The 12572-nt window shown below is 46.1% G+C and overlaps 1 protein-coding gene across 4 annotated transcripts in view; it reads left to right on the top strand.

The window, feature by feature from the left end:
• FAM169B (Protein) overlaps positions 1 to 12572 on the top strand; it is a 98597-nt gene that overhangs the window by 13459 nt on the left and 72566 nt on the right. For 2 of the 4 annotated variants that reach the window (XM_084975526.1, XM_084975518.1), the window contains exons 2-3: positions 5931 to 6061; positions 10001 to 10100. Coding sequence is in view for 2 of the 4 variants with exons in the window: in XM_084975513.1 (XP_084831639.1) it covers positions 5928 to 6061; positions 10001 to 10100 (234 nt within the window). In the remaining 2 variants the exon portion in view is untranslated. Of the gene's footprint in view, positions 1 to 5927; positions 6062 to 10000; positions 10101 to 12572 lie in introns of all 4 variants that reach the window. The other 2 variants (XM_084975513.1, XM_005659772.4) reach the window with 1 other exon arrangement.

Below are 12572 nucleotides of genomic sequence, written 5' to 3'. Positions count from 1 at the left end.
GAAGGCCTGAACCTTGCATTCTTCAATATTAAATAAACCCCAGACACTGCCTTGCACAACTGTGGGTATTTCTCACTGTGTGCAATGGTCCTCTTCCTTTTTAAAAAAATTAAATGGAATCATACTTTATGTTAAGAGTAGTTCTCAGTTTTAAGGCATCCTATGGTGAATGCTTTTGGAGGGTTGGGATGAAGTTTGCATTTGTGAATACTGATTTTCCTTGAAGCGTGCACATTTTTTTTTTCTTTTCTTTTTACAACTGCACTTGAGGCAGTTGGAAGCTCCTGGGCTAGGGATCAAATCCGAGCTACAGCTTAGGCCTACACCACAGTCATGGCAACACCAGATCTGAGTTGCATCTGTGACCTCTGCCACAGCTTATAGCAACACTGGATCCTTAACCCACTGAATGAGGTCAGGGATCGAACTCGAATCCTCACAGAGACAATGTTGGGTCATTAACTCGCTGAGCCACAACGGGATCTCCTGAAGCATACACCTTTGAAATGCATCTTTGAAGTGCATGCCTCACTAGATATCAGGAACCCTGATGAATTCCTGGTGCTGAATTCTGAGCCATCAAGGTGGCATTTGGAAATCTCCCTTTAGACACTACCCTACTGCCGTGGATATGCAAAACACTTGGGTTCATATACTTCTTGTCTGATGCCCTCTCTCTGGTTAGATACTAGTCTCCAAGCTCTCTGCTAAGCTCAGAATTAGGCACTTAAACCCCCTCAGAAGATTTCTTCTATGGTAAGGATTCTTTCTTCCATTAAGTTCCTTTAGAGGAAAATTAATTTGCAAAGAAAATAACCAGACAGCTTATGTGAAAAATAAAGAAAAGTAAGCATAAAAAATTGTTTTAACATATTATCACGAGTAAGAATTGTGCTTTCTGTAGTTCAAGAATGTCACCTCTCGGAGTTCCTGTCATGGCTCAGTGGTTAACGAATCTGACTAGCATCCATGAGGATGTAGGTTTAATCCCCGGCCTTGCTCAGTGGGTTAAGGATCTGGTGTTGCCATGAGCTGTGGAATAGGTGGCAGATTCATCTTGGATCCTGTGTTGCTGTGGTGTAGGCCAGCAGCTACAGCTCTGATTTGACCCCTAGCCTGGGACCCTCCATATGCCATGGTTATAGCCTTAAAGAGCAAAAAAGAAAAAGAAAAAGAATGTCAACTCTGATCACAGCCAGTTTTTCCAGTGACCTATGCCATGCAGTTACTGACAGAGGCTTTCAGTAAAGTTGAAATTCTTAAAAAGTGGGGATCGTAAAATTTAAAACCTCTTTATTAATGTTTCTCATAATTATAGTCTAATATGAGAAAAACTGCACTTTGCTAAAGTGAAAGAATTTTCCTAATCTTTGGGGTGAGGTGGTATTTGGAGAGAATAATATTCTGCAAAGGATGCTGAATGGATAAGTGCAGAGCATTGCTTCTTTTCAAAGCCTTCCTTTGTTGGCTTTGCTGTTTACGTTGGGAGGACCGAAAAGCATGAGGAAAGCTTTGGAACAGTAGGCCTTACCTGGCTGGAGCAGCAGTGGACAAGCTCAGGAGGGCGTGGAGGCCATTCATGAAGCCCTGAAAACTTAAGCTATAGTACGAAGATCCTGAATAAGTCAGCCTTTTCCCCTGAAGAATGCATTAAGATCGATCTCTGCTTTTGTTTTCTGGTTGACTACAGCCAACAGGCGTTTAAAGTAAATTCTTAAATTCCGGGTTCGTTGGGGGATTTTGGTTTCTTTACAGTCTGCAATGAATTATCATTTCAACGGTGTGCCTTTTTTCATAAAAGCATTTTACATTGTACTGAAAAGATTACATTCTTTTGGCTTTGGAAAAATATTTCCTGTTCGGTTCAAGCTATTAAAGCCAGTTAGCGTTTCACATCTGGAAGCCCCTGCCCGAGTCTGCCTTCCATCACCAGAGTGGCGGCCAGGTTGGCCTCCCGCGCATGCGTAAAACGCCCCAGACTTGTTTACTTCCCGAGGGCCCCTGTGCAGGCCCAAATGTGCCCTTGCGGTTTGGGGTGGGGGTGGGGGGCTTCCTCCCTGCGATGGAGGCGGGGTTGTGTGTGTGTGTTCGTGTGTGTGTGTGTGTGTGTGTGTGCGTGCGTGCGCAGGCGCGCGCTGCTTGCCTGCTTTCTCCCTCCCAGGTTGGGGAGGGGGGTCTCCCTTCCCAGCCAGCATTGGATACCCCCTCCCCTTTCCTGCCTCAAGCATCTCCTTTTTTTCCCCCTCCCACCCGGTTTTCCAGAAAGCTAACCCAAACATTTTCCGTGTAAAAGGGAATCTGCCCGAACTTTTCCAATGAGGCGTTTTCCCCCAGCGAGAGGAGAAGGAATTAAAACCCAAAAGGCTGGAGGGCCTCAGGTTCCCTGCACCCCGCCGCGTCCCTCACCCCTTGTGGCGGGGGTGGGGGTGGGGTGGGGGGCTCGGGGGTCTGGCCCACCGTGGAGGTTTTGAAGGGGAACCCAGTGTGGGTTCGGCCTGGGTAGTCCTGGGAGTGTTGAGATCTCTGAAGTCCTCTTTGTGGAGGGTTAATTCATCCTCAGAGGCAGGCCTGAAGCAGACACTGGTCTCAGGGCTTGGGGATAATTGATTGTGCCAGGGGCTTCTTGTTGAGAAAACCTCCAGGGACCTGCCAGAGTGCCCAGGGGATTCTGTCAGCCAGGATCTTGGAGTGGGTCTCAGCTTCTGGGGAAGTGATTTCGTGGTGTTCAAGAATTGTATTCACTGTATTTCTCCTGATGACTCTTGACCAGAGCTGAGTCAGGAGAACCAGGCACCTGAGGGGGGCACCAGTCAGAGGCCTCTGGGTCCAGTGGTCCTGGGTGAGGTACCCCCCCAGCGCACCCCCTTCCGGAGAACCTGGAGGGTTACAGTGTCCTCCCAGTCCCCTGTCACCAGGGGTCTCTGCTTGTTTGTGTGTGGTGGGGCACGTCTTGATAAGGCTCTTCTGTCAGCCCTCAACCTCATGGGGGCGGACTGAAAGCCTGGCTCTGACTACCGTCTCTCCCAAGACACAGGGCCAGCACCAGAGGGTAAAAGAGGTGGGGTTTTTACTTGCTCTTTAAATGGCGTTCCCCCGGGGCAGGGTTGGAGAAAGTAGCTATTGCAGTTGTTCTCCTGGGAGATGCATGTGGCACCAGTTAGGTATCCCAGGGCTGAAACAGCCCACTTCCCAGTATGTTTTTCTTAATTTATTTGAATGTGCACTGAATCCTTTTTCATATCTGTGGGAAGCCACTAGACCAGCTAGATGAATAGCACTTTGAATAGCGAGCTCAGCTGAACAACCATCCACATTTCCGAAGTGCTCAGAATGGGAAAGGTGTAGGGAGAGGTCTGTGTGTGGGGTGGGGGTGGGGGGGCAGGAGAGGAACACTCAGAAGGAAGCACTCAGTGTGCCTGGTGGGGCTCTTCATGTTCCTGGTGGGGTGAGGCTGCCTGGCCTGTTGAGTCCTGTGAAAGGCTGAGTTCAGGTGTGTGAGGCAATGCAAGATGGGGGAGGTGGCCAAGGTGTATCAGTTCCCATTCTGGACCTAGCTGGATTCGAACACAGAACTCTGACCCACAGAGCCCTTGTCTTTGGGGGCTCCAGAAAGGCCCTTGGGTGTGCTGGAGTTTGAGACGGGCCTTGAAGATGGCAAGCAGAAGGAGCTGGGGAGTAGGGGTGCTGCAGGGGGAGGAGGCATGGAATTGTAAATGACCTTCAAGGCTTGGCAGAGGACACTGTTTTGATGAGGTCACTCACATCATCTGAGTGTTTTATACATTTTGAAATCAGACCTTCCTGCCCTGGTGTTGCCACTGACCAGCCAAGTTCTCTTTGGGCCTCAATTTTCTCATCTGTAAATGGGAGTTAGGTTGGACTTGGTGACATAGGAAGTGTGGAGCACTCAGCATTCCCCTGGTAGCTGCAGTTATTTTAATTGGTGGCAGGTGGAGGTAGGATAGGCAGAGGGGGTGAGGCCAGAGGCTATTGTAAGATGCTGAGGCCTTGAACTGAGAGCATCAGGATGACCGGAGAGAGGTGATGTAAGCTGAGGGTTTAGTGACAGGTTTGAAGTGGTCCCTAATAAGGAGCCAATGGCTTGGCTTGGATTCATCTGGCTTTGCCCTGTATGCTCAGAGGTCCCAGTGAGGAGTAAGGAGGGCATACTGGTTCAGCCTGCGGGCTGTGTCTGATTTGTTGCTGAGGGGTCCCTGGCTGATTGTAGTGAGAAGGAGCCTGGGCTTCCTTGAATGTATGTGTGTGGAGAGAGAAAACATACACGCACCCCCCCCCCCCAAGTGTGTGCCCTTGGCAGCCGAATATGCCCACTATGTAGAGGCACAATTTTTTTTAGAAACAGGCCCACCCTCCTCAGCTTCATCATTAACTTGTTCACAGTCAGTGAATGGACTGTTACTTCTTTATGTCTTTATTTGAAAGATTTGTTATCAGTGCACTTAGAGTTGCCATTTTAGGGTACAGATTTCATACTCATATACTTAAATTGAATAGTGGGAGAATGTATTTACTCAGCTCTTTGTGTGCCCATGACCCTTTCACCATGAAAGTCAGGGACACGGGGAGAGGCTCATGCAGAGACTGAGGCCTGGTGCACCCTTGCTCTTGACAGCCTCTGTTTTCAATGAGCACTTCCCCCAGGAACTCATCAACAGCAGTACAAATTCATCATAGGCGAACTTGGTGGGCTGAAGACATGAAACTTTTTGCTGCTGAGGGCAGTCTCTGTTCCCTGAAAAGTGGCTGGCAGAAGGGCTGGAGATTCTGAGAGAAAGTAGGAAGCTGATATTTGAGTGGGTATTTATGTTCAGGCTTATCTTTCTTGAGGAGGCAGAGGAGGAGGAGGAAGACGAGGCGGGTAGAGGAGGAGGCAGAGGAGGAGGACAGGAAGAGGAGGCAGAGGAGGAGGGGGAAGAGATAGCTGCTCTGGCACCCTCCCCACCATAGGGGGCTCAGAGGTGAATCAGAGGAGGGGTCCACAGAAGGGCAGGAGCTGCAGAGCCCCCTCCCACTGAGGGAATGTGCCAAGCAGAGATGAGCCAGCAAGGGATGACCAGCTACCAACTCCAAGCTGAATTGGATGCTCTCAATTTGTATGATTTTTTGAGGATATAATTTTCCTCTAAAAGTTTGGTGATAAGGAAGAGATGCTGCGTAGAGCAAAGAGGTGACTTGCAAATTAATCTGTGCAATAGTTTATTTGTGTATGCCCATTACACAGGTAGTTTTATAATCCATACTAACTAGTACATTTAAACTCTCTTATGAGGAAGTTCGCTTGCGATGTAGCAAGTTAAGAATCCACGGTTGCTGCCACAGCTATGGCACAGACTGCAACTGGGGTGTGGATTTCATCCCAGAGAACTTCCACATGCTTGGGTGCAGAAAAACAAAACAAACAAACAAACAAAAACCCTCTCTTATAATAGAACAATTAAAGGAAAGGATTGGCAAATCTTAACCTCACAGTGCATATAAGCTGTCAAATGAATAACTCATGCTGGATTTTGTCACAGTCATCAAGGTTCTACGTAGCTAGGATTAGCTCTCAGGGTACCTGTTTGTACCTTGGCCTTGGTGGCTGACCCTACTGGAAAATACTTGGGAAACCATCCGATGGTTTGGGGCTGTGGAAGGAGGGTTCTGCAGTGGCCTAAAAGAGTTTACATTGAACTTCGTATCTCCTTGGGGTTGGTGCCAGCCCTGCTGACAGGAATGTCTTCTATTTTCTTTTCATGCCTGCTGTTGCACTGCTTTTCGCTCTCTTAAATAAACAGGTGACCATAATTTCTAAAACAAGTTGTTCAATTGGCTGATTTTTTTCTTTTCGTATTCAAGAAATAAGTGACCTTTCTTTCAACAGAAGAGTAAAGCTCACATCATTTCTTGCCTTCTTTTTCCCCCAGCAGGCATTTACCCAGTGGATGTTTTGGAAGATGACCCTGTGGGGTATCGGGAAGTGGCTCTGGCTTACTCTGCCTCACTTGGGGAAGGAGCACGGCCCTCACCAGAGGTTTTCTCGCTTCCCACTGGGGAGCAGGTATGTGTGATCTTCCTTGTTGCCAGTGAGCTCTATAAGATCTAACTTATTAGAAAGGAGAATGTTAGTGAAAGAGTGTTTTTAAAAATTCCTTCTGGAGTGAGTCCTAGAATAATAGCACTATGAAAAGCAAAAGAAATCCTGGATTGGGATTCTGGGGTCTGGAGGGTCCAGTTCTGCAAGGCAGTCAGCCAGACAGCAGGCTGTAAATCCTCACAATAGCTGTGTGATTTTGAGCATGTGTCATTACCTCTCTGGTCTTGCTATTCTCAGAAAGTGTGAAAATCTCAGTGTTTACCTCATACAGTGTTTATGAGGGTTAAATGAGATGCTGTGTGTATTGCCTGAGTGGCTTCAGTTTTCCCATTTGTAAATGAAGGAATTTTCTGTTCTTTAGTCTCTAAGTTTTGATTTCATCTGAAAACTTTGTGACCTGGAATGAAGTTATATAAATTATGATTTTTATCACTGATAAGATTTTTTTATTTTTTAGGGCCGCACCCATGGCATATGGAAGTTCCCAGGTTAGGGGTTGAATGGGAGCTGTAGCTGCCAGCCTCAACCTCAGCCACAGCAATGCTGGATCCACAACCCACTGAGTGAGGCCAGGGATCGAACCCTTGTCCTCATGGACACCATTTGGGCTTGTTACTGCTGAGCTGCAATGGGAACTTCCAATATTGCATTTTAAATATGGACTGGAAGAGAACAGAGAAAAATGGAAACTGTTTATTTGTTTAGGATGGTGGAATTGTGGATGAAATTTAAAAATTGTGTTATTTTTAAGAACTTTTTCTCCCTGAAGTAAATAAAAAAAATATATAACTTGTGCCGTACCTAAGTTGGTCACCTTTCTTTCAGATTTGAGGCTGATCTGTTGAAAGAGACAAGATTTTCTTGTTTTATACATAGAAGATTTTGCTCATACCAGAAATCGTTGCTGTCTGGCTGGATGAGGAGGAGAAGGTTTTATCTCATTATACTGAAGTTGTTCCAGAGTTAATTAAAACAGTGACTTGTACAATTTATATAGTGTGGCTATATAAATTTTGAGATTTTGAGATTTTGAGATTTGAGATTTTGGAGATGCTGGTTTATAATCAACTCCTAGAGGGCTCTGGTTCTCCTGGGTGATTGATTCCTCATAGCTGGTCTGCCCAGAGAGGCAGTTGTACTCACAGGCTCTCAGCGCCCCCTAGTGACAGCTCAACCAGCAGGCAAGCAAGCTCTCAGTCAAGGTTAAGGGCTTACTCTGAGGGAGCTGCCAGGCTGGTGGACTGCAGGGTTGTTGGAGGGAGTGTGGGGAATTCTAGGTAATCTGAGAAGTGTGGTGAAATACCAGAGTTATCCCTGAAGTACTTTAGGATGCAGTTGCAGTCATTTGCTTTTATTTCATGCTTATTTATGGTTTACATTACTTAAAAAAACCCTAATAGATAGTATGCTCAGTAAGTGAATACTTTAGTGTTATTAGCAAAAACTAAATAAAAAAAGTTATTAAAGTTAAGTTGCCTGGAGTTCCCGTTGTGGCTCAGTGGGTTAAGAACCTGACATAGCATCTGTGAGGATGCAGGATGCCGATTTGATCCCTGGCCTCACTCAGTGGGTTAAGGATCTGGTGTTGCCACAAGCTGAAGCATAGGTTACAGATGTGGCTCAGATCCAGTGTTGCCATGGCTGTGGTGTAGGCCTCAGCTACAGCTCTGATTTGACCCCTAGCCTGGGAACTTCCATATGACACAGGTGTGGCCATAAAAAGAAAATAAATAAAATTAAGTTGCCCTTTTTTTGGCTTTTCCTGTGGCATACGAAAGTTCTTGGGCCAGGGATTGAACCTGAGCAATAGCAATGATAACATTGAATCCCTAACTGCTACGCCACCAGGCCACTCCATAAAATTAAGTTGTTTTCATGTGCTAGAAATGCTGAAATGACTTCTTACCTCTTCACTTATCCCCTTCTAAAAAAATAAGTCCTGAAAACAATCTTTTGGTTTCCTACTATTTTACCAATTAATTAAGAAATGATAGCAATTTCCTACCATGTAGCAGGTTTCAAAATAGTCTGATTTAGGATAATGGTGGATCTCCTCATTGCTTTTAGTAAATTTAACTTTTCTTTTTGAACCCAGAGAAATTTTTCTAAACAAACAAAAAAAAGACAAAAGATGAGGATAATCAGGCTACATCACTCTCATCCTCCTGAAATCAGTCTTTTCTTTTCATAATTAACTCTGTTTTCACTCTTGAAATTGTCTTATATTTAAGATACAATCATACTTTTTTCCTGGTTACAGAACAATGTGTGCTCATTGTATACTGTTTGGGAACTATAGCTAAGGACAGAAAAAATAAGATCACTCACGTTAACTCCTATGAACTTTTTGACATGTTTCCATTGGATTTTATTTCTGGGCATGGTTTTTTTTTTTTTTTTTAACTTTTTAGGGCCGCACCTGAATGAAAGTTCTCAGGTTAGGGTCAAAACGGAGCTACAGCTGCCAGCCTAATGCCACAGGCACAGCAGCATGGGATCTGAGCTGTGTCTGTGACCTACATCACAGCTCATGGCAATGCTGGATCCTTAACCTACTGAGTAAGGCCATGGCTCCTAGTTGGGTTGGTTAACTGCTGCACCATGAAGGGAACTCCTGCTTTTGTAACATCCAGATCTCTTGGAATACAATATTATCTGTAATAAGCCTCTTTCTATGTTGAAACAATGCTTTGTAAATATGGTTTTTTTGTTTGTTTGTTTTTTGCTTTTTAGGGCCACACCTGCGGTATATGGAAGTTCCCAGGCTAGGAGTTGAATCAGCACTGCAGCTGCCGGCCTGTGCCACAGCCACAGCAACCTGGGATCCGAGCTGTGTCTTTGACCTACACCGAAGTTCACTGGCAACACCAGATCCTTGACCCACTTAATGAGGCCAGGGATTGAACTCACATCCTCATGGATACTAGTGAGGTTTGTTGCAGATGAGCCATGACAGGAAGTCCCTGTACGTATTGTTTTTAGTGGCCTTGTAATGGCCATCTGATGAGTGAACCATACTTCATATAACCACCTTGGAAGGCCAGCTTGGTGACCCTTCCTCAAGGTGACTTGAAGACGGGGAGGCACCAAGATGTTTACAGTCGGTTAAGAAACAATTCTCTGAAACCATGGAGGCCTGCTGTAAACTTCTCCAAGCAACCTGCCTGCTTTGCTTGGTGTTCACGCCACGCTTTGCAGTGGAACATGTTGACCTTTTGCGTTGGGAGCTGAGAGCAGTGGATTTGATGGCCGGGAAGAGGACTGGGAATGTGGGCGCTTGAGGGAAGACTCTGGGGCAGCCCCAGCGTCAGAGGCTCGCACGTGCTGCCTGTATCCCCCACGTTCGTGGGCAAACAGGTGCCGACACCGAAGATGTCCTCCCTGGGGCTGACTCAGAGCCAGGGCTGAGCCTGTAGGGACCTGAGCCAGGGCACAAGCCACCTGAGTGGCATCGTGGGTGGACACAGGCTGGCCCAGAGTTTGCAGAGAATGGCTGCAGGAGGACAGTCGAGGCCGGCTTGGCAGGTGGGGCCAAGGTTGGGATGTGGTCTTCTGCTTTTGCAGGCAGAGGCCTGGGGGATTCAGGTGGATAAGGCTGCTGGGGCAGAAAGAGAGTGGAAGGAGAGGCTGCAAGGGCATCAGCAGAGGAAGCGTTTAGTCATTACTTGAGGAGATGGAAGGCGAGTGAGGGGAAGCGAGAGTTTGCTGAGTGGGAGTCAGAGGAAGGGCCTTTGCCGGATTGCCCTTGGGTATAGCTCAGAGTGGGTAAGGTTTCCATTTTCATTGCCTCCATCCTGTCAAATTAACCTTTTCCAGGGAATACCGTGCTCATTAATTGTTAAGCAGTTTCTTGTGCCCTCATGATGATGACAGAACAAAATGGTGATTTTATTATTTTTTCAGGTGAAACTTGATGCATCATCTGTTCGCTTTTGCACTGTGCACCGTGATGAACCTCGGCATAAAATCTTGGTCTTGGTTAATCCCCAGGACACAAAGACAGGTTGGTAGCTATTAATGTGTTGTGGTTTTTTTTTTTTTTGGTCTTTTATTTTAGGGCTGCACCTGCGGCATATGGAGGTTCCCAGGCTAGGGATCAGATTGGAGCTGGAGCTGCTGGCCTACGCCACAGCTCGTGGCAATGCTGGATCCTTAACCCACTGAGTGAGTCCTCATGAATGCTAGTCAGATTCATTTCCGCTGAGCCACGATGGGAACTCTAGTAGCTATTAATGAATTTAATAAACAAGGATTTTTATTTAATTTTTTACAACTGAAGGAGCCAAATAGCTCAGAAATGATGGTTGTACTTTTAGGCTGGGCTTGGAAGAACATTAAGGCAGAACTGCTTTATCTCCAGCTTTTAGAGATCCAGTAAGGCATTGTGATTTCTGTTTATAGACACATGCATTGATTTCTGTTTTAAAGACACTAAGCACTTGTCCACAGTGACAGTATTCAGAGCTGCTTTTGAGGGTAGCATTGGCTGTTCTTATTAATAACATGTAGGGGTTGCGTGCACAGGGTGGAGCCCTTTCACTGGAGTGTCATCACAGCCCTTTGACGCACAGGGACCATTCTTATCCCTGCTGGACAGATGAGGAAATGAGGCCACTAATGGCCAAGCAATTTGTCCAGGGCCACACAGTGCAGGACCACACAGTGCAAGGTGATGATCTGGTGGGGTTTTGTTTCTGATGGTGACATTTATGTAATCTGTAACTTATTTATTCTTCCTCTGCATTATGAGGAGTCTGTTTGTGACCAGTTTCACCTTCTGGGAGTGAGTGCTGTGAGGAGTGTGGAGGGCCCCAGTTGCATACAGGGTAAGGGTCTGGGACTAGTGGCAGTAAGCAGTGTGAGGTGTGATGAGAGAGAAGGGTTCCAGCCTGTCAGCCCACCTGGAGCCCAGGCCACCAGTGAGCTGTAAGCAAAGTCCCCCACCCCTCCCAATTTAAATTCAAGGGATTCCCAAATTAAATTCAATCCAATTTAGAAATTTTTCTCCCTTTATTATACTTTTCTGTGTTTTACAGATTTCCTGCAATTCCCATGTATTGCTTTCCTAATAAGAAATGAAAAAAACAAACCCACTCTCAGTGAGCTATCCCCTTTTCTTTCCTTCCGTCCCTTCTTCCCTCCTTCCTCCCTCCCTCCCTCCCTCCCTCTCTCTCTCTCTCTCTCTCTTTCTTTCTTTCTTTCTTTCTTTTGCTTTTTAGGGCTGTACCTGTGGCATATGGAGGTTCTCAGGCTAGGGGTCAAATCAGAGCTGTAGCAGCTGGCCTCTGCCACAGCCACAGCAACGCCAGATCCGACCCATGTCTGTGACCTACACCACAGCTCATGGCAATGCCGGATCCTTAACCCACTGAGTGAGACCAGGGATCAAACCTGCAGCCTCATGGCTCCTAGTCGGACTTGTTTCTGCTGCGCCACAATGGGACATCCAGCCCCTTTTCAATAATTTGGTGTCTGGTGAAAGTTTGGGGTTATAGGTCTTTAACTGCAATTTGCAAAGGGGTCTCTGTCGGCTCTCTGGCTCCCCTGAAGATGGACTTTTGCCTTTCACTCTGTGGTCCGTCTGGGGTTTGTAGTCTGAGGATGCCCTGCTCATTGGGTGCACAAATCCCATGGTGACATCCTTTGACCAGGGGACATTATTCAGCACACAGACTGTTGTTAATGCCTCTCCTGCTGCTTATCCTGAGACCTGAGTGTGCTAAGCCAACTGTCTGGGAGTTTGGGGCACATCGGCAACACCTCCCCATTGCTCCAAGGCTGGGAGTGGCTGAGCGATGTGTGAGAGCTTTCTGGTCAAGGTTTGGGACATCTCCTATTACTGTCTGGCCAAGCCATGGTTGAACAAAGGGGCTGTGATAACCCCAGGCCTCTGACATTGCCTCGAATTTGTGACTCTAGCACCAGGTTAGTGAAAGGAACAGGATGTGCCCACAGGCATTCCTCAGGGAACAGATTGTCAAAAAAACTCTGAAAATATCATTTGCCAATTTTAAGAAAATGTCCAAATATCAGCAGCCCTCCCCTCTGCCTCTTTTTGGCATTTAACAGTATTCTGATTATAGGTCTTTAGCTACAATTTGCATAATGTAAACATATGACTGACTCTTAAAATCTGTTTCCTATTTCTATTGTACTTAATTTCTTGGTTGTTTTCAAGAATGTATTATCATAAATATTCATAAGCTCCAAGAAATCTCACTCCGGACCTTTCTTTATATTTAGCTGTGTTTTATAAATAAAATTTCCAAGTGTTTTCCTGCTACTGGGGACCTATGGTGGTTGTGGCAACTTTGGGTGATTTCCAAAAAGTGCATAGGTATTGTCCACACCTCATGCCCTTTTATCTGGTATTTTGAAGCAGGCACAATACATAAATGCATGTCTTTTTTTTTTTCCTGTCTCTCTCCTTTTATTTTTTATTTTATTATTTTGCTTTTTAGGGCTGTCTGGCTGT

The sequence above is a fragment of the Sus scrofa genome, chromosome 1, assembly GCF_054392235.1.
Source record: "Sus scrofa isolate SSC_HxYL_T2T_F1_AM1 chromosome 1, Sscrofa_HxYL_maternal_Yorkshire_Landrace_v2.0, whole genome shotgun sequence".
In the NCBI taxonomy this organism is placed as follows: Eukaryota; Metazoa; Chordata; class Mammalia; order Artiodactyla; family Suidae; genus Sus; species Sus scrofa.
The sequence above is the reverse complement of the archived record's forward strand: the minus strand, read 5'-3'. Positions and strand labels throughout refer to the sequence as shown.